Source organism: Alosa sapidissima, chromosome 24 (assembly GCF_018492685.1).
Source record: "Alosa sapidissima isolate fAloSap1 chromosome 24, fAloSap1.pri, whole genome shotgun sequence".
Lineage (NCBI taxonomy): Eukaryota > Metazoa > Chordata > Actinopteri > Clupeiformes > Clupeidae > Alosa > Alosa sapidissima.
The window spans coordinates 20,153,996-20,178,511 of record NC_055980.1 but is presented as its reverse complement, the minus strand read 5'-3'; the positions used below and the strand labels follow the sequence as shown (position 1 = coordinate 20,178,511).

The following is a 24,516-nucleotide window of genomic DNA, read 5'->3' as shown; positions in this document are numbered from 1 at the left end:
AGCAGTCTTAAGAAGTCTCCTTGGCAACATAGCTCGAATGTTAGTCCTCACGTTGTTTTGGATAAAAGCATCAGCTAAATGAGTACGTGTATAAATGTAATGTAAATATAAGATTGCTCACATGGGGCTAGGTGGTCAGTTTGGTACATTTCACATTCATTCATTCATCACATTCATGTAAGAAGCCTAAACAAGTATTCTTATAGGCAAAATGATTTCTAAGCAGACTTATGAACCCCCAAAAGTTACTATTGCTGTTTGTGACGAGTATTAGCTTGATTAACAGACCATAATTAGTCAGGTCAGATGACCTGAGGGGAGCACCCTTCTCAACCTGTGTCAGCCTGCAGAACTGCAGCGCTGATATCCAGTTACTGCACATGCTAATTTCATGATTTGAATTTTTTTATTTTAATACTTAAATTACAGACGTACAGACAAGTGCCTAGCCTCGTTGGAAAGGCCCACTTATGCTCTGTCACGCGATAAAAGTGTCATCTCGCTGCAAAGAATAGTTCCGGAGCGATTTAACAGAGAAGGAGGGGTGTGATTTTTGACACACTGTGCGTCAGTCTGGCGGAAGAACACACTCTGCATCATAGTAACATTTTAAAATGTAATTTTATCATTTGTAAAAGTTGTACATTTTTATTTGATTTATTTATGTAAGACATTCAACAGATGTGTTCACTAGATAATACAAATTGAAATGACACAAACTAGGAGATTGAACCTTTACCTTTGCAGTATAGACTCTATGGGTCCCTTACAGTTATCTGGCTAGATAAATCATGAATTTACCAGTATGTGTGTGTGTTGTTATGTGTGCTTCAGTGGAATCAAATTCTTATTGTTGGGGCAGTGGAGAGTCCATACTAAGTTTTAGTAAGCAAAACTAGGGAATGGTTGGTAAGGAAATGTTGCTAGGGACTAGTTGCTAGTTGCTCCTTCTCCTTGTTCATCTACACTCTACCGCCCTCTAGTGGGCTGACTGCTGCATGCCGGGCGAAAACAGCTTATCCCACAGCTCCACCTTCATGATGGCACGGCCCATGGGGCACATGGTGGCCTTGACGTCCATGCTAGAGCCCTCGAAGGTCAGCCCAGAGCCGTCAGCCTCCATGCGGACGAAGCCCTTGGGCTCCTTGTCGTAATACATCGCCTTGTACAGGGCTTCATCGCACTCCTTGCCAACGGGGTAGATGCCGATGGCATACCAGTTCTTGTAGACGTTGTAGTCCCAGGGCACGGAGAACATGATGGCTAGGGTCTCAGTGGCGCCCTTGCGGGTGCGCTCGAAGAGGTCGTAGGTCATGACCCCTACGCTGCCTGTGGCCTTGGCGCTGGTCTTGCTGAAGGTGCACACCTCGGTCTTCAGTGGGCGCACTGTGGGCTGAGGCGGGTTATAGGTTTCGCCACTCTCAAGGAACACTCTAAGGAAGAAGAGAGAGTTATGTACAGACACACACACACACACACACACACGTGCCCACGCATATTTTACATATCATGCCAAGAATGAGATTAAATATTCTTCTCAAAGGGATTCTTGTTGTTCCGTCACTGCTGTTTGTTTAACATCTGATTTATTGGGCTCTTACTTGGGGTTGAGCAGGCAGTAGTTGTTTGTGAGGTTGGTGATCTCGACAGTGACATTCCTGCGAGTAGTGATGGTCGCAGCCACGGCTTCAGCTGTCTCTGGCATGATGGCTTTTTCTGGAAGGTTCTACAGTATTTGTAAACACAGAGAGAGATGATGCTTGTCATTTTTGCACACTTGTCCATACATTATTCACAAAGGATGATAAGTGTTATTTTTGCAAAACCAGGCAAACACAGAGAGACAAAGAAGGCATTTATCCACCCTTTAGTATATAGAGAGAAGGACAGTGCAAGAAAAAGAATAAAATAAGCTTTTATAACCACACAGATGAGACTATCTTGTGTCTTTTATGTGTTTTTTCCCATTATTCTAATTATGTACAGTAATTTATAAACACTGTTTAACCATTGCCCTTTCATTTACTATTATTTGGTAAAGGTGAATAGATTGTAGAATAGCCAAAAATGTTGTAGCATTGTTATAAAACCTTTCAAATCTCTAAACAATCACAAGTAGGGCAGTTCATCACAGTTCATCCATTGCAACTGGATTGATGAAAGGTCACTTACACCTGTAGGCTACATTGTATTTGGGAAAAGCAGAAGGTAGCAGCATAATGTATTTATTTATTTATTTATTTATTATTAAACAAAACAATCCCTGTCAGTTCCATGCAGTTTAAAACAGCTATCAAGAAGAGAGGTCATGTCATGGTTTTTTGTGAATGTTTCTTCTTCTACATATGCATACGTTTAGTCATCTAGTTCATATGATATTCAGCTTTATTGTCAATTCACAAATGAAATACCAGTAGTCTAAAACAAAATGCAGTTTTACCCAGTGAAATGCGTTGCTAGACTGTTCATACACATTTTAACGGGCCAAGTTGAAGAGCTACCGTCCATTATTGTTCGTGCAAATAATAGGCTGATTCATGTTCCCTTGCATTTTGTTTGATTGAGTTCACCCAGCCTAGTCCATAGGCACCCGATAGAAATATAGTTTAATTTTGCAATTGAGATATCCACGCACTGGCGCACCGGCTTCAAGAAGAAATGGGGGTAACACTCCATAATAAGGTGCCATAATAAATAGCAAACTAGTAATTACCTAACCCTTTGTTAATATTTGTTAATTGTTACTAAAATATCTATTGGCACAAGTTAATAGTTTTTTCATCATTAATTAAATATTAGTTGTTTGCATAAAATCTGTATGTTAATGTTTTAACAAATCTATTAACTAATATTGTATTAATATATGTTAATAGTTAACTAAATATATTTTTTGGCACTAATTAACAGTTCTTTCTTACATCATTTAAATGTTAAATGTTTATTTACAAACTATATGCTAATATAAAAGTTAATGACATATTATTATTTATCTAGCTTTTCTGATTAGCTTTGTGGATAATTTATGGAATTTATGGTTTATGGCTTTATGGTCTTGTGGGGTGTATAAGGCACCCTACTGCCAGTGGTTGGTTGTGTGAGAGTTTGCGCTCCTCTTCTTCCACTTCATCCTTATTGGATACCTCTGTGGTTGGCTGTCCTGTAATTGGTGACTCTGTGTAGTGTTTGAAAGTAGTGTACTCTTTGCCTTTGGAAGTACTATTTGGTTGCTGCTTGAATTTGGTGAAATTCAGGGGAGGGGGGTGTAACAGAGTTAGAAATGTAGTTTAGTGTTTGTATGTGCATTGTATGTAATTAAGCAGCTTTATTGAGATTGGTGTTTTGGAGCCCCCTTTGGAGAAACACTATACTGCAGCTCTGCTGCGTTTTGTCCTTGTATTGTTGCCATAGCCGATCAGAAGCGGTAAGCTTTGCATTGCTAATTGCAAATCTATTGTAAGGGTCCTATGGAGAGCGGTTCATATTGGGATAGGCAGAAGCACAGTTTAATAACAATTAGTTAAATAATAATAAGTCATTTCTATTAACATATAGTTTGCAAATACACATTTAACATTTAAATGATGTAAGAAATAACTGTTAATTAGTGCCAAAAAGACATTTAGTTAACTATTAACACATATTAATACAATATTAGTTAATAGATTTGCTAAAACATTAACATACAGATTGTATGCAAACAACTAATATTTAATTAATAATGAAAAAACTATTAACTTGTGCCAAATAGATATGTTAGTAACAATTAAGAAATATTAACAAAGGGTTAGGTAATTACTAGTTTGCTATTTATTATGGCACCTTATTATGGAGTGTTACCGAAATGGGAATTACATTTCATGTGAAAATCGTCCTATCCTTATTAGACGTTCTCTGCGGTAAACTACAGTCCTTGTAGGAAGCGTCCATTGTTTTTCCAACCCACTTTAGATTAACTTCCAACAAAATTACGTCTCACTGCAACGATGCGCCATCTGGTGGAAAAACGACTACGTATCGCCAATACTGGAAATGCAGCCATGTTGATGATGATGAATATTTGGTTTTCCTTTAATCCTACTGAATTTGTAATTATGTATCGGCCGTTCTAATTGCCGATACCGAAAGTATGTGCGTGCCTGTGTGCAGGGACGGATCATGGCTTGTGCCAAGTGTGCACGTGCACAGGGGCCCTGAGCCAATGGGGGCCCTCGAGTTAAAAAAAAAAATTGCCATGAATTTAGGCTAGATTATGCCCGGTGCTTCTGTTAATTTGCGGCACAACTGATGGTGTTATGGAACCGCGGACCAAAAGAAAAATAAACTAAATGTTTTCCTGATCAATAAATACTTCTTAATTCATAAAATATAGAGGCATAACATTAGGTGGAAGTGGTAGGCTATGAGTGCTCATTCAATGTGTATGAGTGTTTGCGAAAGTGAAACTGACAAACTGAACCACTCGTGGGTAGGTGAATGAAGTGGATTCCTGCAATGTTCGAAAACAGCATAGCGATTGGATAGCCTAATAAATCGCGACTTGTTGTAGGCTAACAGTAGCTTATATCGTAGCAAATACCCTATAGCGATGCCGATGACAGATAAGCCTACATTTATTTCACTCGTCTCGCTGGAGTGAGCGCATAATGTGGGCTGTTGCGCAAAGAAATCAATTAGGGAGATGATCTGCATCTCCATTACCAAACGCTATAGTTTACTAACATCTCCACTGTTAACGTGAAATATGTCTCCATGCAAGGTAAGCCTAGTGTCAATCAGCAGTGAAGTAAAAACCTTATCATGCAGGTAGCCAATGTTCACGTCACCTGAGTCAGACAAAAAAACAGGCCCTGCTTGCTCTGTTAAAGTTTGTATGCCCCTTCCAAACTGTGTTAAAAGGGTGTATTTAACAGCCAGAATTTAAAATTTTTCCCGGGGGAGACACCCCCGAACCCCCCGTAATATGATCAACACCACCTCTCACAAAATACTATCAACGTCCCTGCTACCGGTCCGTCAGAAATATGACAACTGTTGTCCGGTCCATTTAATGAAAAAGGTTGGGAACCCCTGCTGTAGACTGTTTGGACTGCAAAGGGAGATTACAGCCTAATAATAAAAACAGCTGCTGGAATCCATTTCTGTGTGGGTCTGAGTTATAATATAGGACATAATGTACTACATTTTCATTGTGTGAAATTGTGCACCATCCTGCGCAGCGACAGCAAACAGGGACACGCTGGCTGCACGCGCACGTCACGTGCACGCGCATGCACAAATGCGCACGTCGCGGTCAGGGGGAGGGGGGGCCTTTTTTGATATTGTGCACAGGGGGCCATATCTGTTTAATCCGTCTCTGCCTGTGTGTGTGTGTATATGTGTGCACCGCCATCTACAGGCCAATGAGTGTACAGTCACTAAATGTACACAAAACATTTTTTAGACCCCCCATGGATGAAATTCTACAAAACTTGGTATACCCCCAGACAATGCCAGGTTAATCATACACATAAAATGTGGTGCAGTTCTGAAAATCTTAACTGAAGAGAGGGGCGATTAAAGCAGAATGATATTGCATTTTCATTTTTTACCGGGGGGGGGGGTGCAAATCACAAATGAGTGATTATGGGTTAGGTTGATGTGGGCCCTTGAGTCCAACATACCATAACAATTTCTTCATCCTCGGTGCCACGGTTCAGGTAGTTATTTAGGAAAAACTGCATTTTTTGGGTTTCGGGGGGCCTAGCACGGAGGGGGAGTGGCCCCCGGGGACCAAACGAAATTTTTCCGTAAAAGTCTAGTGGGGCTACATACCCACCAAATTTCATGTGCCCCGGTGTTTCGGTGTCCCAGGTATCGTTGACCAAAAATTCAGGAAGTACAGTAGATGACGGGAAAAAAAACAAAAAACTTTGATAATCACTCTATGACCGCTTCGCTAGCTTCGGTCATAATTAAAATATATTATTACTATTATTATTATAATTATTATGGAGTGCACCAGAATGTGCAGATATGTACAATGAGAATGAAGTGTTTCCTGGTTCTCTTGTTTGCGCCTGGTGTTCTATATGTTTATTCTTCAAATCTATTTGCCTCCAAATGAGAACAGGATCAAATGAATCAACACAGCGCTGAGATAGGTTATCTCCAGAGATTAGAGGTGTAAAAGCCTCAGAAAGTAAATGTCCAGCCACATATTTGCTCCAACCATTCGCTAAACCAACCACTTTTACATCTCTGCCAGATATAGATAAACTGAAAATATGGAGTGTTAACCCAACAACCATAATCTGACTTGAGACACATATTTTATGAGTTCTGTTAGATGGCCTTTCTGAATTAGCATTTCAAATTAAGAAAATGGCCTGCACCCTTATAGGCTGAAAAATATCAATCTTTTAAGAATTCTGTATCATACATTTGGATTCTGTACACCTAGACAGCTGTACTTAAATGAAGGCTTACCTGCAGATGATGTCGAACACAGCTGTACTGGTCTATGCAAGCAAAGGTCTGGTTTACAAACTCTCTAAAACTACAGAGAATGGAGAAACACTTCCTTAAAAAAAACAGTTCCACTCCACCCTCCTGTGAGAATCAGGTGGGAGGAATCACGCACACACACACACAAATACTGGACATATCACACACACACACAATTAATACATACACACATACACATACTGGACATACCACACACATAAACACACACACACACACACACACACACACACACACACACACACACACACACACAAATACACCCACAAACTCATCCAAGGACATACCTGTGTCAACAGTTGACTAACAGGTATGAGGTGTGTGTCTTTTGGCTGTTGACTCACTGCAAGACTTTCTATGCAGCACTGTATCATCTGTGCCCCACCTTGTCTCACCTATTGTGACTGGAGCACTGAAGGGAAACGACAGAGAAAGAAGTCAGACCTGTTGGACATTAACATTAACGTTCAGTTCCCTCCCCAACATAAACTAAGCGGAGAGGGGGTCAGCCCTATATGTTCCCAAGGCCCTACACATGCATGTCCTCTGATTTACAGGGCAGATAATGGGAACATGAAAAAGGACCCTATGTTCCCCAGTTAGAGGGCCCGTATGTTTCACATAGCACATAATGGGAACCAAGAGAAGTCCAGCTATAATCCTATGCATAAAAATATGATTGGAAATAATTGTGTATGATATGATCTCACAAGCTGCTATCATAATAATAATAAAACACAAACATCTATCATGAATACAGAAGACAACAGAACACATGCCTGCTGCACGGAGGTTGCAAAAGAGGCAGAGAAGTATAGTATAAGTATATATACTCTTTTGATCCCGTGAGGGAAATTTGGTCTCTCTGCATTTAACCCAATCCGTGAATTAGTGACTGCACACACAGTGAGGTGAAGCACACTCTAATCCCGGCGCAGTGAGCTGCCTGCAACAACAGCGGCGCTCGGGGAGCAGTGAGGAGTTAGGTGCCTTGCTCAAGGGCACTTCAGCCGTGGCCTACTGGTCGGGGTTCGAACCGGCAACCCTCCGGTTACAAGTCCGAAGTGCTAACCAGTAGGCCACGGCTGCCCACAAGAAGGGGTAGCATTGCAAAGGGTCTCCTACAGTGGAAACAAACTCCTCCCCCTTACTACTGTTCGCCAGAGGCATGGGAAAATAAAACTGCATGAGGTTGCATGAATTTGGGAGTGCAACAAACTTTAATGGGGGTATCACATCCAACCCTAGGCATGTACAGTATATGTCTTTTCTTTCAAGTTTATTTTATTTAAGTGACCGAGAGGCTCGTTGTAATAATGATGTTCTCTACTCCATCAGGCCTGAGCATCGGGCGGCCAGCAAACAAGGCTGTTCTCCTTCTGGAGTGTATGTGTGTGTGTGTGTGTGTTGGTCTGTTCTCTCTACGCTCCTGTCACATATCCCAGTGGCTACCAGTGAGGCTGGTTTGGCTGCTCCAGTTTTTCCTCTCTTGGCCCTGCTGCTCTCTGCTTGCGGTGTTCCTGAGTGTGTGAATGTGTGTGTGTTTGTGTACCAGTTCAGGCCTGTCTTTTGTTTGTTATTAGCCAATGGCTTGTTGGTTGTTTAGGTGTCCATTCTGTGTAAACTATTTTGATTTGTTGTTGCACTTGTTTGTGTCCTTGTATTTGTTTTATTTTTGTTTGTTTGTGCAGGCTATCAGTTTGGGGAAACTCCCTTTAGTGGTGACTTGTGTCATGTCCAGTGCTGTGCTTACAGTACTACTGTTAACTCATCCCTTTCTAGCGTAACTCATCTCTTTTGGGATGCAACCCCCCTTATCCGAGTTACCTGCCAATAATAAGTAGGCTAACCAGCCTACTGTCTAGTGTCCTGACCTGTGTGCTTCAGTGTACATGTTACCATTGTCTTTGGTGTTACTTAAAGGAGAAATCCATTTCTCAAGGTCACCGAGTACTGTCAGTATGAAAACAACGAAAACAATCGGTTTTACACTCCGTCCCGCTCACTCAGATCCTCTGACCAAAACCTCTTGGCTATCCCCCGCTCCATCCCCAAACTCTGGAACTCCCTCCCCCAACCTCTTCGTGCCTGTCCTTCTCTTCAAAGCACATCTCAAGATCTTTCTTTTTAATGATCACTTCTCCTTCATACCCAACACATAGCTCCATACAGATAACTTGTCTTTGTTGTATTGTTTTGTTTGTTTGTTGTTGTGTTTCCCTGCCTTCCTACTATGTAAAGTGACCTTGGGTTTGAGAAAGGCGCTATATAAAATAAACTTATTATTATTATTATTATTATTATTATTATTTAATTCAATATTCAATTATATATAATAAAACCACTGACAAAGTTCAAAATAGCCTTACACTTCGGTGGTAGTGTCCATAGGGTTCCTATAGATAAACCGAAGTATTGCAAACTTTGAAAGTATACAGCAAGGTTATAATAAGGAGGGTTTCTGAAGGCAACACTTCTGTTCCGGTAGCGTCAAATAACTTTTTCCAGCTTGCAGATATGGCTGAATGTGATGAACGTGAAGTAAGGCAATGTGTTGGTAACGTAATGTTGCTCCCAAGCGTAAAGTTTGAACCCATTATCAACAACAAATTGACCCCAGGTTGTTTTCACCCTGGAACTTCCCTTTAACCCTTAGCACCCTAAGCTGCTTTTAGGGCATTTTCACTACCTTTATTCATAAGGATTTATTCTGGTCATTGTAAGTGCCACACACACATATTATATATTGTTTTTTTCAGCAGAGTCTAGGCTATCCAGATCTGCCATCATTTCATGTATTAGTACTAGCAAAGATTTTTAAAGAATTAAAATATAAAAATCATATTATAAAAATTCTTATATTTTGACCTGTATCTCACCACAGCAAGCTCATAAGCTCTACATGCATTTCATGTGTGTGTAGGGCTGACTGTCCTGAAACGGGCAATATAATTGCCATGTTGGAGGGATACTCTGGGGCTGAGCAATTTACAGAAATATGTGGTGTGTGATTTACGGAAATAAATGCCATTTTTTATTTAGCGATGAAAAATGACCATTCTGCTCCATATCTGTGACAAGAACTGATCTGACCTGACTTGACCCAAGTTTGCCTGTTAGCATGTGTGACTATGGTGTGTGCACTCATGATGATTCTCAACTTTTTACTGCATTGCCATGAACAAAGTAAAGGCAAAAAAGATGTTTCTTTGTTGAACAAATTGGGATGAAATGTGAGCCTTGAATTGGATGCCATGCAGGAATTTGCTAGGATCTCAAAACCGGATTATGAACATGTTTTGCCATAGAGAAACACACGATAGCGTTGGATTATAAACAGGCTTTGCCACAAAAACAGACAAAAACGTGGGGTAAGTCCAGCTATATGAAGTTATTATTTTGCTGTCACTTCGTCTGTTTTATAACCCAGAAGGATGTATTTGGTATCAAATGATAGCTCTGTGTCTCCTCTTTCATCTAAAATGCGTGGCATATATATCCGATCACGGGTCCGCGAGTAATTACTCAGAGAGTAATGGGTGTGCAGCGTTGGTTTGTGTACATGAAGTTAATATTTTGCAGTCACTTCGTCTGTTTTTATAAGCCAGAAAGATCGATATCCATGGTACCAATGGATAGCCCTGTTTCTCCTCTTTCATCTGATATGCTTGCCATATCTATGCGATCACGGGTTCGCGAGTAATTCAAACGAGAGTAATGGGTGCGCAGGTGAACGCAGAGAAGTATAGACTGTAAATATGATGCAATTTGATTTAATTTCATGATTTTTTTTAATTTTCATACTTGATCGTACAGACAAGTGCGTAGTCTCTTTGGAAAGCCCCACTTCTTCTCTGTCATGCAATAAAGGTTTTATCTCGTTGCGATGAACAGTCGCGGAGCAATGTAACAGAGAAGAAAGGGTGTGTTTTTTGACGCACTTTGCGTCAATCGGGTTCTAAGGGTTAAGTTCTGTGCCAGAGTAGTTCTTATTCTTAATTTGACAAATTTTTTTTATTTTTTAACAGCAGACATATATCAGTTGACAATATCGGTTATCGGTCTCCTTGATTAGTAATAATCGGTGTTGGCATTGGCCCTAAAAAAAAATCGGTTGATTCCTAATAACGATATATAATAATTTTTTGCATTTGCAAGGAATTTTAATATGCATTTGCAAGGAAAAGTAATTTAGCATAGCCGTGGGGGCAAGGTCACTATGTGGAAGTAAATCATAACTTTCAGCTTTCAGACACTGGTTAGGCTCCAAATATCATTACACCTTTATGCTATTGTGGAAAGGGTCCCTGCAGACAAAACAAAGTATTTTCCTTACTTTACCTTTTTCTATTTTACCTTTGTAAGTTTGTTTTGCAGACAGTGCATGTCCTATTCTCCACAATCTTGCTAGGACTCCTCAATAAGATAATGCACTGTATATTCCGGTACTGTACTTCCGGTGTGGAGTTGAATTGTTTTATTGTTGTCTCGTAGTGCCTTGAAATGGTCTGCACTTGTGTACATACTTGTACTGTAAATGTTCTGGCACGGTTAAAGAGCATTCATCTCGATGATAGAAGAACATGTCACATTTGCTTTGGCAGTCAAAACACGCTTGCATATTCAAATGAAGGCATAAGCTACTGTATACACTGATAAGCTATACACTGCCAGCCTGGCATCAACAGTCTATCAGAAAACCCCTGAGTCACGCATCTGAACCAAGAAGTTTCTGAGAAAACCTTCAGGTGTCAAGTAAGTCAGACTCACAATTTAAACATCCATTAATTATTGTATGTACACAGTGTTGGGAAGGTTACATTTAAAATGTATTCCACTTCAAATTACAGAATACATGCCCTAAAATGTATTTTGTAACATATTCTGATAAATTCCTCAAAGTGAGTACGTATTTTTAATACTTTGGATTACATCCGCATTGTATTACAACCCCAAAATAGAAAAAGTTGGGAGGTTGTGTAACACGTGAATAAAAACAGAATATAATAATCTGCAAATCTCTTTAGTTGCAAAAAGGACACAGACACCATATCAAGTGCTGAAAATGACAAATTTGACTATTTCATGGAAAAACCTGCTTTACAGTGAGGATTGATTGATATATAAACCTATGTGCGACGAAACACTTAGGGCCCTATCTTGCACTCAAGCGCAATTGACTTTGTATACCGACGTATGGATCATTCCTATTTTGCATCCGACTTTTCACTCCACAGACGTAAATTAGGGAATGAACTTGCGCTCAAGGGGGCGGTTCAGCAAAAAGAGGAGGCGTGTTCCGGCGCAAATGTTCCCTTGTGTTATTTGCAGCTTCCGTTCATGGGGGGCCACACAATAAATTAATTTATGTTACTATACACCAACTGGCCTGTAGGTGGCCGGAGACAGTTTTCTGTGAATATCTCGAGAACCGTAGGGCCCATCCCATTACCACTTATTTCATGTATAGCGCCACCTAGTTAAAAATTAAAAAGCAAAAAATTAGGAAGTTTTCCATTTCAATATAGAAAGAAAGAAAGAAAGAAAGAAAGAGAGAAAAAGAAAGGAGCGAGAAATAGAATATTTTAATTTGAATTTGAAAAGCTTTGGCCTACATGTTATAATGATTTAAAAATGGAACCCAACATATTTATCAGTGCAACTATACTTTGAATACCAGACTGTATTTCAATAGTTACTCATATTTTGTATTTCAAATAAGCAATCTGGAATACATGTGTTGAGTTTCTTCCCAACAGTGCATGTACATTAAATTAGACTAATTCCTGCATTTTTAATTGAATTGTACTTGGTTGATTTTAGAAATGAGTTACAGGTCTCATCATGGGGATGGATGGCTTTTCAATAATTCAACCAGCCTCATGAACGACACCTTTGACCCCTTCTGCACTGATCTGCTGGTGGGTCCATTGGTATGGGCTACCTTCAGTGTGCCCGCTGCATGTGTGGGTGTTCCTGCCAGCATGTGGCTTCTGTGGGCGCTCATTCAGAGGCAGCGCAGTCGCTCATCCAACACCGTCTACATGCTCAACCTCACCATCATGGACTTAGGTTTCAACCTGTTAATCATTCCGAATGTGCTAAATTACTTGATCTGGCGTGATGCCATCTTTAACAGCGTTGCTGTCTTCTCTTACGCTTTCAATCTGTGTGGACGGCCTCTGTTTATGTCCTGTATCTGTGTGGACTGCTACATGGCTGTGATTCACCCCATCACATATATGCAGATGAAGGACGGGATTTACAGGATCATCATCTGTGCATTGGTCTGGGTTTTCACACTGGTTTATGGGTATTTATTAGGTTTAAAGACATATGTCATCTTAGTCATATTAGCCTTCACAGCTCCTGTCATTGCCTACTGTGATCTCTCCATCCTCCACACTCTGAGAAAGCCGGATCCTTCTAGAAGGAGCGACATCCACCCACAGAAACAGAGAGCTCTGCAGACCATCACCAACAGCCTGGTGATGACCCTAGTATCCTACCTTCCTTTAATGATTCTGATTGCGGTCCAAAGCCTGATAGTCTTGAGCCCAACGGAGTTTATTTGTCATGTGGCTATTCCGTGTGTAATCGCTGCAACAGTTGGAAGCACCATCATGCCACTGCTCAACCTGTGGCAGATGGGGTGTACCAGAAAAGAGTAGTGTTCTCTCCATCGCCTGGCTATGGAATGGAAGCTGGTTTCGATATGCTAAAGAATATGCTTTTTTTCTCGCAATACAGATTTTTTTTCTCAGAATTTTTACTTTTTTTCTTGCAATTCTGCCTTTTTACCTCTTCATTTATGTAGTCCCAGAAACTGGCTTCCATACCTGGCTCTTGTTTCATTTCACAAGGCAAAGCCTGGTCTTAAAGGTGAAGCAAATACAGTGCCTATAAAAAGTATTCATTATTTTATTTTCATTGTTTTAATAAATGGAATCTTTGTCAATGTGGCCTTTTTTTACAATAATTTACAAAAATCCCCTCTAATATCAAAGTGAAAGCACATTTCTACAAAGTAATGTTAATTAATTTAATATATAATGCAAAATAAACGATTGCATAAATATTCACTCCCTTAAAGTGACTGACATAAATCAACAGGGGTTCAGGCAATTGGTGCTAATAGTCATTTAGTGAAATGGAGATCGCCTGAGTATACTGAATGTGTATAGTAAAGTAATATAAAGACAAGTGCATCTGGAAGGTCCAGTCACTGGTCAGTCAGTATTCCTGGCTATAATTCTACTATGAGGACAAAAGAACACTCCAAACAACTCAAAGAAAGGGTTGTTGAAAAGCATACATGAGGGGATGGATACAAAAAAAAATTGAGTCACTGAACATCCCCTGGAGTTCATTGAAATCCATCATTAAGGAAGGTAGGAATATCAGACCATCACCACAAACTGAGTGACCGTTCAAGAGGAGTAATGGTGGGGGAGGCCACAAAGGCAACTAAGATAACTCTGAAGAAGTTAAAACCTTCAGCAGCTGAGATGGGACAAACTATGCATACACCAACTTTTGCCCGAGTTCTTCACCAGTCAAAGCTCTATTGGTGAGTGGCAAAGCACTAAAATTAAGCTTTTTGGCCATCAGACTAATTGTCCGACTAATCAGCGGAGGGGGAAACGAAACCTAAACTTATTGTGATAAACAGAAGCAGCAACACCTGCAAACATCAAAAATGCAGTAGGAAAAATGCAGAAATGTATTTACTGCAAAGGTAGACCCATATAGATTGTTTGCTGACTGTTGATGCTGTTTATTGTCAGTTTGTAAAGTTTAGGCGTAGTAGGAAGTGACGTGAGGAATCTCCAATCAATGTGATTGATAAGGCTGGACCAGTGATTTCAAAGTTATATATAATGCCCGTCGCGATGCAAGTGTTGCAAAAAAGTTTCCCAATCGAGAGTCATCAGGCTCTATTCACTTTGTGAATGAGTTAGGATTTTTCCAGAGCCAACAAAACACCATAACTGCAGAGTAAAACGGCAGTATCCAAATGTGCAAGCCTAATTGAGACCTGCTATCAGCACAGATGATGCTTAAATTGCAGCCAAAGGTGCATCTTCTCAATGGTGACTTGAAGGTGGTAAATATATTCATTCATTATTCATTTTGCATTATATATTCTTAATTAATTAACATTATTTTGTAGAAATCTGTTTTCACTTCAACATTAAAGAGGGGATTTTTGTAAATTATCGTAAAAAGGGCCAAATTAAATTTATAAACACAGTAAAAGTGGAAATATCCAAGGGATTTTATATTTTACTGTGACACTCTCAGGTGCTGCTGTAAAAAGTAAGGAGTCAAGTGTAGTTCTGCTTGTGGAAACTGTCATGGTAACTCCTGCCAAAAGCTCAACCAGCCAGATGATTACAGCAGTGAGGGAGATGCAGGGGAGTTGGATGAGGTTTGTTAAACTGATTAAAAGTGGCGCTTCGGACATAATTATGCTTTTAAATGAAAATTTGACTCGGTACATTCACAAAAACACCTTAGGATGCATTTTGGCGAAAGTTACACTTTAAGTTTTGTTTTGTAATTGTTCAATAAAACCAGCACCCTTAAAAACACCTAGTTAGTAGAGATGCGCGGTTCGCGGTTACAGCCGCGGACTCCGCGGTTAAACCGTGGATCGGGCGGATGACGTGAAGAAATATTTTAATAATATTTTAATTAAATTCGGGCAGTTGGCGGTTGAACCAATGAAACGCATCACCCATATACATTAAAACAACCAGCGGATGGCGGGCGGGTGCGGTTTTGAAAATTGGTCAAAAACGTTGGTGAGGACGGATGGCGGATGGATTATAACTTTTGCTATGCGGTTACGGTTGAAATAATAGCCCATCCGCGCATCTCTACTAGTTAGACAAAAGCTAATATTGGTCAAAAGCTAATATTGGTCAAAAAAATGTTCGCCCAGTCTCTCTGGGCACACCATACTTCATTGGCTCTCCAGGAGTTTCCCCAAGGATTTGGCCATGGATAAATTGGGAGGTGTTAGACACCTATAGGAACAAGTAGAGAGCTACTGTATTTTTTGCATATTGGCAAAATAAATACTTTCCCTAACTGAAAGTTACCAACCAGCATAGCAACCACACTATTTAGCATAGCAACCACCATACCCTAGCAATGCCCCAGCAACCATTCTAATTACCCTAGCAACAACCTAGCAACCACCATAGCAACCAACATGACTACCCCAGCAACCACCATAGCAACTGCCTTATTTTGCTTAGCAACCACTATATATATATATATAACCTAGCAACCATCCTAATTACTCCAGCAATACCCTTGCAACCATGCTAATTATCTTGGCAACAACCTACCAACAACCACTATAATGTGACCCTAGCAACCACCATAGCACCAACATGATTACCCTAGCAACCACCACAGCAACCACTTTATTTATGCGTTTGCTTATTGGATGTTGCATTAATGCAGATAAACAGCCAAAATTATATTGCGACACAATACAGAAAACACCACCTTCTTATCTGGGCCTGAGCTTGTTTAAAATGGACTGAGGTAACATGGGAATGGTCCTGTGGGTAGACCAATCAAAATTTGCCATTCTCTTTGGAAATCATGGACTCATGTGGGCTAAAGAGGAGAGGGCCTATCCAAGTATTCAACTTATCCAACTTGTTTTAGTGCTCAGTTCCAAACTCAGCATCTATGACGGTGTTGCAGAGCATTAGTGCCTATAGCATGGGCATCTTGCACATTTGGCACAATCGATTCTGAAAGATGTATACAGGTTTTGAGCAACATATACTGCCATCCAGGCAATATCTATTCCAGGGAAGACCTTGAATATTTCAGGAAAACACTGGCAAAATTATTTCTGCACATATTTAAATAGTATTTATCCATAGAGGAAGAGTCCATGTGCTAAAATGGCCTGTCTGCAGTCCAGATTTGTCAAATTAGGTGAATAATGGAATGAAAAACATCACTAAGAATACCCCATACTGTTGAGCAACTGAAAACGTGTATTGGGGAGTAATGGGACAACATTTCATTCTCAAAACTCTGGCAAATAGTCTACTCAGTTCCTAAACATTTACAAAATTGTGCTAAATGAAGAGGTAAACATGCTCCCGTCCCAACATTTTTTGAAACATGTTGCTGGCATCAAATTCAAAATGAACATATATTTTCCATGAAATAGTCCAAATTTTAGTAGATATGTTTTCTGTGTCCTTTTTGCTGCTAAATATGGGTTTACGAGACTTGTATATTATCACATTTTGTTTTGATTTGCATTTTACACAACGTCCCAACTTTTTCTGTTTTGGGGTTGTATTTATTACTTTTTAATCGGTTTATTTCTATGTTCTGATCTTATTGCTTTTATGTTGTTTATTAATTGAATTACAGTAATTCACTGTCTTTATCTGAGAGCACTTTTTAAGAACACAAGTAACACATAACTTGGATAGTTTGCCCACACACAGTTGACTTAATAGATGTTAAGATGTTAACAGATGTTAAGTTCAGTATGTAAAATTATGTTGAACAATTACTGAATATCACCATAACCAGACCCAACCCCTAATCTTAACCTCAACCATAAATTGTAGTTATAGTCATTGTCAACAGGTACTTTGTTGGTAATCTGTGCGTGTAGATTGTAAAAAAATACAAATACACAATAAAGTGGGGCCTAGTAAAATGTTACCAGAACACATAGTATTTTCTTTTACTATTACCTCTTTATCACTAAAGGATGTTATTTGTCATTTTAATATATAAAAGCAATTTGGTGAAATTTGCATTTTTACAAAATGACCGTTGGTAGTTCTAGTAGTTTTGACATTCTTGACAGTTCTAGTGTTAGTCCATCATGATTTCTATTTCTATTTTCATTCTATGTATACCTATTTTTTTTTAATTTCTTTACTTTTTTGTTATGATCTAATTGCTTATAAATGTTTTTTTTATTCATTCAGATTTTTATTTTTTTTATTTGAGAGGTTATGGAATAACACATTTGAGAAAACGTTAATTTCACTCACAGTGTAGTGTGTGAGCCTTGTCAGGTGTCAGATAAAAGTTGATGACAAAAACGTTCCCATTTACTGCCATTTGCGGTTAAATATCTGTTATTCAATCATAAAAACATTCTGAGATGGCACATTCTCTTTCTCATAATTTGACACATGGCACATTTGAGGATGGCACATTTGTGTTGGTTATGACAACACACCTGCATATCCAAATTAAGGCTGTAGCTGTATGCTGCCAGCCCGGCACCAACAGTCTATCAGAAAACCTCCACCAAGTCATGCTCCAGAACCAAAAACTGTTGTCACAAGCAATGCAGCCACACTATCAGAAACACATTAAGCAAACTAGATACGCAAAGCAGAGAACATAATCCAAATCACATCACACACACAGACACACACCTTGTCAGAACCATTAGTGTCATTTATGTCCATGGCAAAATGAAAAACAACAAACTGAGCACCTAATTTCAGGGGCTATGAATAAAATAATTGATTTGCTGGATTATACTAACTTAAACGTTTATTACAAAAAATTGTTGGCCTGCCCAGAAGCATGGGGCTACTATGTAAAAGGTTACATAGAATCTTTTCAGTTTTACAGTAATTTTACAGTTTGTGGTTGTATATTCTTAATTGTGGAAGATAGAATGAATGACATGTGGAAATGATTATCCCTCTGGGGACCTTATCTAAGACTCTATCTAATCAGATCAATTTGCTATAGAGGCTGCCAATGGAACAACAATGTCAGTGATTTACAAAGTCGTCTATAGTATAACACTGATAATAGAAACACTCAACAGATTATTGGATTAAAAAAAAAACGTACTACCACTGTATTTCAAATGTATTTTACAGTCTCATATGGGCTATTCTAGTGGACTTTACCGTTAATAGAGCTTGAGAGGACACACAAACAAGGAAGGATTGTATAATTGTGTTCAAAAACACAGATTTGAGACAGGGCTTTATAATAATAACCCATGCCAGAATATGTTTCTGCTGCGGCAGTCTGGCAAGCCATATCACAGTCTCAAATAATAACTGTTTCACATGGGAGAATATAAAGGCATGAAGATATATCTTGTGAGTATATATATAATTATGACCACCGTGCAGCGAAGCGGCGGTCATATAGGTTTAGTCAGATTTTTTTTTTTTTTTCTTTTTTTCTTTTTCGCATGCCCAAATTTCCGTCAATGATTTCCGGGACACTGAAAGACCGGGGTACACGAAACTTGGTGGACATGTAACCCCACATGGATAGCATGGAACCATCGTTTTTCGTTTTGATCTGTAGCCCCCCCCCCCGCTGAATTGGACCCCCCGAAAGGAGGGTAGGGCAGACACAGTTTTCTGTGAATATCTCGAAAACCGTAGGGTTTAGGAGGACCATTTTTTTTTGTATGTTGATCTCAAGGGGCCATGTCAACCCATTCCATAACCACTCATTTCATGTATAGCGCCACCTAGTTAAACACAAAAAAGTAAAAATGAGGTGGTGTAATTGAAGGTATCTGTGACCTAACATAGTCAAAACTGCACGAAATTGGAAGTGTAGGATCATTATGACACCCTCTGTATGCACGCCAAGTTTTGTGGAATTCCGTTCATGGGGGGCCACACAATAAATTAATTTATGTTACTATACACCAACTGGCCTGTAGGTGGCCGGAGACAGTTTTCTGTGAATATCTCGAGAACCGTAGGGCCTAGGAGGTCCACCTTTTTTTTGTATGTTGGTCTTAAGGGGGCATGTCAACCCATCCCATTACCACTTATTTCATGTATAGCGCCACCTAGTTAAAAATTAAAAAGCAAAAAATTAGGTGCTTTCATCTCAATATCTCTGGCTGACAAGGTCAAAACTGCACGAAATTAAAAGTGTAGGATCATTATGACACCCTCTGAATGCATGCCAAGTTTTGTGTACTTTCGTTCATGGGGGGCCTTACAATAAAATAATTTATGTGTACATTTAGTGACGTACACCAACAAGGATTCCCGGGACACTGAAAGACCGGGGTACACAAAACTTGGTGGGCATGTACCCCCACATGGATAGCATGGAACCGTCATTTTTCGTTTTCATCTGCAGCCCCCCCGCTGGACTGGACCCCCTGAAAGGAGGGTAGGGCAGACACAGTTCTCTGTGAATCTTTTATGGTATGTTGGTCTCAAGGGCCCACATCAACCTGGCTCATAATCACTCATTTGTGATTTGCCCAACCCCCCCCCCCGGGCAAAAATGAAAATGCAATATCAATATTATTCTGCTTTAATCGCCCCTATCTTCAGTTAAGATGTTCATAACTGCACCAAATTTTATGTGTATGATTGACATGGCATTCTCTGGGGGTCTGGGGGTATGCCAAGTTTCGTAGAATTTCATCCATGGGGGGGGCTAAAAAAATTAGGTTATGTGTACATTTAGTGACTGTACACTCATTGGCCTGTAAATGGCGGTGCACACATATAAACATGCACACACACAGGCACCCACATACTATCGGTATTAGAACGGCCGATACATAATTACAAATTCAATAGGATCAAAAGAAAGCCAAAATATTCATCATCATCATCATGGCTGCATTTTCAGTATTGGCGATAAGTAGTCGTTTGTCCACTAGATGGCGCATCGTTGCAGTGAGACGTAATTTTTTTGGAAGTTAAAAGTGGGTTGAAAAAATAATGGACACTTCCTACAAGGACTGTAATTTACTGCAGCGAACATCTAATAAGGACAGGACGATGTTCACATGAAGTGTAACTGAGGATGAAGTGAGGATGTTTATTGGACATGCTTGGTTTTTACTGCAGGTACGTTAATCTTGTAATATCAATAAGGACCTAGGTAATGTTACTGTTAGCGTTGGTTGAGTGATGGAGGCCCATTTGATTGATTGCATTTGTAGAAAACTATAAATGCGGTTATACCAAGCAAATTGATAGCAGCACTGTTTGTATCTTTCGACTGTCATTTATTGCACGTGCTACAAAATCATTCTGTGCAATGGAAGATTTACCAACGTTACACCGGTCTGATACAGTTTTGCCTATACATGCGTGAGACTGAGACGCCTGTTTATTTTGTTTTAAGTGTGTGCAGGGTGTGAGAGGGGAATCGATGTGCTTTGATTCCAGCTTGGTAGTTGTAGTCTGTGAAATTAAAAAGCACGTGTGTGTGAAGTATCCAAACAATGACACCTTCATTTCATTATGGCTGCTTTAGCAACACACCTTAAGCTACTGTGTAGTGGGTCCCATTTAGAAGTGGCTACTTCATTCGCGCTTTCCTTGACTCATGGAACTGCGTGAATGTTATTACAACTTTTCGCCACGATATGGCAGTTTAAGTCCGCTTGATACTGTAAGTCGTAAGCCATTGGTTTCCAAAGGAGATTTTATTTGTGTCGCCAGCATAGCCTATTGACAATTTATGTTGTAAATAGGCCTACCTTATAATCCTACCTGTAGCTTAGGGAAGCTAACAGCTTTCTATTAGGATCTAGTTTGTTAGTTACAGGCTGGGTTAGGGTGAACCCAGCCTGATCTGCCCGCTATTTATTTTTTGATTTCTTAAAAGATTGAGCTTGGTCTGATGAAAGCCAGACTAGCCATGGACCTCAGTTACACAATGCAAGGGAACATGAATCAGCCTATATTTGCACGAACAATAACGGACAAAAGCTCTTCAACTTTGGCCCGTTAAAATGTGTATGAACAGTCTAGCGACGCATTTCATCAAGGCCCATTTGGACATGTCAGTTATTTGCACCACTGGTTAGATGTAAAACAGCATTTCGTTTCAGACTACTGTTACTTAATTTGTGCATTAACAATAACGTTTCAGACTACTGTTACTTAATTTGTGCATTGACAATAAAGTATTACATGAACTAAAGATGACTAAAATCTTATGTAGAAGAAGAAATATTCACAAAAAATCCATCCATCCAAAAATGACCTTTGTTTTTGATAGCTGTTGAAAACGGCATGGAACTGACAGAGATGTTTTTGTTTATAAATACATAAAAAATAAATAAATAAATAAATAAATAACATTATGCTGATACCTTTTGCTTTTCCCAAATACAATGTAGCCTACAGGTGTAAGTGACCTTTCATCAATCCAGTTGCAATGGATGAACTGTGATGACCTGCCCTACTTGTGATTGTTTAGAGATTTTAAAGGTTTTATAACAATGCTACATCTTCTTTGGCTATTCTACAATCTATTCACCTTTTCAGCACAAGTAGGCTACTTTCTGTGCAGCCGCACACACACACTCAGGCATGCCAAACAAGCATACACAAAAGTTTCAAGAGTGGGGGATGGAGTAAAAGATGGAGACAAATTGAAGTGTGATTTATTTTCGCGGAATGGATGTACAGGACTGAGCGGCGGTCATATTTTGTACCGCTATGCGGTACATCTAGTTGAAGTCCATTCATCGTGGTGACACAAGAATAGGTCACATTTGTCTATGCTGTGATAACACACCTGCATATTAAAATGAAGGATAAGACCTTTCACTGTCAGCCCAGGATCATTAGTCTACCAGAAAACCTCCACTGAATCACGCTCCAGAACCAAGAAGCTTCAGAGGAAAAGTGTCAAGTAAGTCAGACTCACAACATGATGTCCATTAGATATTGTATGTACACACATCATTCTTACTTGCATTTTGAGACAAACAATAAGAGTTATACTCTTATTGTTTGATTTCACAAATGGGTTTCAGGTCACATCATGGAAGAAGATAGATATCTCTTAAATTCAACTAATGTCATGAACGACACCTCTGACTTTGACCCCTTCTGCACTGATCTGCTGGTGGGTCCAGTGGTATGGGGTATCTTCAGTGCGTCCGCTGCATGTGTGGGTGTTCCTGCCAATGGGTGGCTTTTGTGGGTGCTCATTCAGAGGCAGCGCAGCGGCTCATCCAACAACGTCTACATGCTCAACCTCACCATCATGGACCTAGTTTTCAACCTGTTAGTAATTCCTAATGTACTCAATTATTTTGTCTGGCATGACTATATCTTTTTCCAAACAGCTTTGTTATTTTACTCTTTCAACTGGTGTGGACGGCCTTTGTTTATGTCCTGTATGTGTGTGGACTGCTACATTGCCGTGGTTCTCCCCATCACATACATGAAGATAAAGAACGGGAGGTACAGGATGGTCACCTGTGCATTGGTCTGGGGTCTTACTCTGGCTGTTGGGTGTTTAATTATTGTTTTAACTGCACCCATAGTCACCCTAATCGCACTATGTTTTTCAGCCCCCATCATTGTCTTCTCTAATTTGTCAATCATCTGTGCTCTGAGAAAGCCAGATCCATCAGGAAGGAGTGACATCCACCCACAAAAACAGAGAGCTCGACAGACCATTGTTAATAGCCTGGTCACGACCTTTGTGTCCTATTTTCCTCTAATGACTATGCTTTTACTCACCTATCTGATGAAATTGAGCATACAGTTGTTTTGTAACGCAATGTTTCCCTGTTTTATGTTTATAACATTTGGGAGCACTGTCATGCCTCTGCTCTACCTGGGGAATCTGGGATGTCTAAAGGATATCAGGTTGATTTGTGCCAGGAATGAGTAAACCAAAATGATCTTAATACTGTGTAAACCAGTAGTTGGCTAGGAAATTACCCAATTACCACTTCTCTCCCAGGAAGATATTGAGAAATAAGTTCATTCTTTTGTCACTAGAGCACCCATATTGCTTCAGGTCTTCCTGACAAAGTGACAAATAAGTTGCAGGCACTTTGACTAAGAACAGTGAGAGAGCCATCACACTTCCCTGTCCATTTTTAACTGACTTTTTCTTTAACTTTTTTGCTTAATTTATATAGATATGCTGTAGTAATTTATATAATCATTTATGATGTAATAATTTACAGCCCTGAAAGATGACTTTGACCCTGACCTTAAGGCCACACTGGGAAACATACCTCTTCAGCCTACATTCTTTTAATAATTTTAAACTTTTGTTGGATTTACTACTATTATTCTCTAAGTCAATGATTACTTCTATTTTGTTTATGTATATTTTTGTCTTCCTCTTTGTCCTTTATTCTATTTTTTTTCAAATCTGTTTATTTATGTTCATTTTTTGTATTTATTTGTATATGGTACATGAAAATGCAGCTATAGAAATGTGGAGAATGCAATGCAATCAAGCAGTTTGGGCGTTGTCCAGGCACAAGCCGGCAGCAGAGCAAAATGCTCGGGAGGCTACCTCCGAGAGACCGAGAGAAAAACAGATGTGCGTTTAAAAGAACGTGTGAACTTTCAACGACGCATGGAAGCTACCCTTATTTTAGAGACTGTTCACATGCCTTTCTTAAAGGAGAATTCCGGTGTGATATTGACCTAAAGTGTGTTGAAACATGATACCGAGTGTGAACGTATGTCTCATAGCTCACCTCGGCTTGTCCCCAGCACTCAGAAATCTGGCGTTAGTTAGCCAATGCTACCAACAGTGTTTCGTTGCGGTGCCTCGGGCATTGGCCTAGCAATGCAAATAAATCACTGTTTTACACCATTTACGAGGCTCAAAGTAGCTCCATACTTAATTGGTAGACTTTCAAGGGCCTTGACATTTAAAACGAGACATGGAGAAGAGACATGGAGACAAGTTATTTAACTAGCACACAGAATAAGATAACCAGACCTCCTGGTTTAACCGGGACAGTCCCGATTTTAAGTTGTGTGTCCCGAGTCCCGACAAAAGCCTATCGGTTACGCTAAAATGTCCCAGTTTACACTAACCACTATTAAAGTGTGGTCTTATTATAGCCCAATCATTAACTAAACCCATGTAGAAAGATTATAGCTTGAAGCATGTGTGTCATTCAGTCTGCATAATCTTTGCAACCATCCTTACAGTGTATCTCTGTAAACATTATTGCAATGCCTCGTCATATCTGCCACGTTTTAACGGTTAGGA

At 39.7% G+C, this 24,516-nt stretch overlaps 2 protein-coding genes across 2 annotated transcripts; one reads left to right on the top strand and one right to left on the bottom strand.

The window, feature by feature from the left end:
* Window positions 1-602: 602 nt before the first annotated feature.
* Window positions 603-6,554, bottom strand: LOC121700499 (DELTA-sagatoxin-Srs1a-like). Its single transcript, XM_042083476.1, has 3 exons — window positions 6,466-6,554; window positions 1,602-1,726; window positions 603-1,433 (listed from the first exon to the last, which is right to left on the bottom strand). Exons 2-3 carry the CDS (start codon window positions 1,703-1,705, stop codon window positions 980-982), a joined length of 558 nt encoding a protein of 185 aa, XP_041939410.1. The 5' UTR covers window positions 1,706-1,726; window positions 6,466-6,554; the 3' UTR covers window positions 603-979.
* Window positions 6,555-12,383: 5,829 nt separating this feature from the next.
* On the top strand, window positions 12,384-13,172 carry LOC121700738 (lysophosphatidic acid receptor 6-like). The gene has a single exon (XM_042083938.1). It carries the CDS (start codon window positions 12,384-12,386, stop codon window positions 13,170-13,172), a length of 789 nt encoding a protein of 262 aa, XP_041939872.1.
* Window positions 13,173-24,516: the final 11,344 nt, after the last annotated feature.

Coding starts and splice junctions, on each gene's coding strand:
- LOC121700499 (XM_042083476.1), bottom strand. CDS start 1,705: ATGCCAGAGACAGCTGAAGCCGTGGCTGCGACCATCACTACTCGCAGG. Junction 1,434..1,601: donor TACTGCCTGCTCAACCCCAA/GTAAGAGCCCAA, acceptor CTTCTTCCTTAG/AGTGTTCCTTGAGAGTGGCG.
- LOC121700738 (XM_042083938.1), top strand. CDS start 12,384: ATGAACGACACCTTTGACCCCTTCTGCACTGATCTGCTGGTGGGTCCA.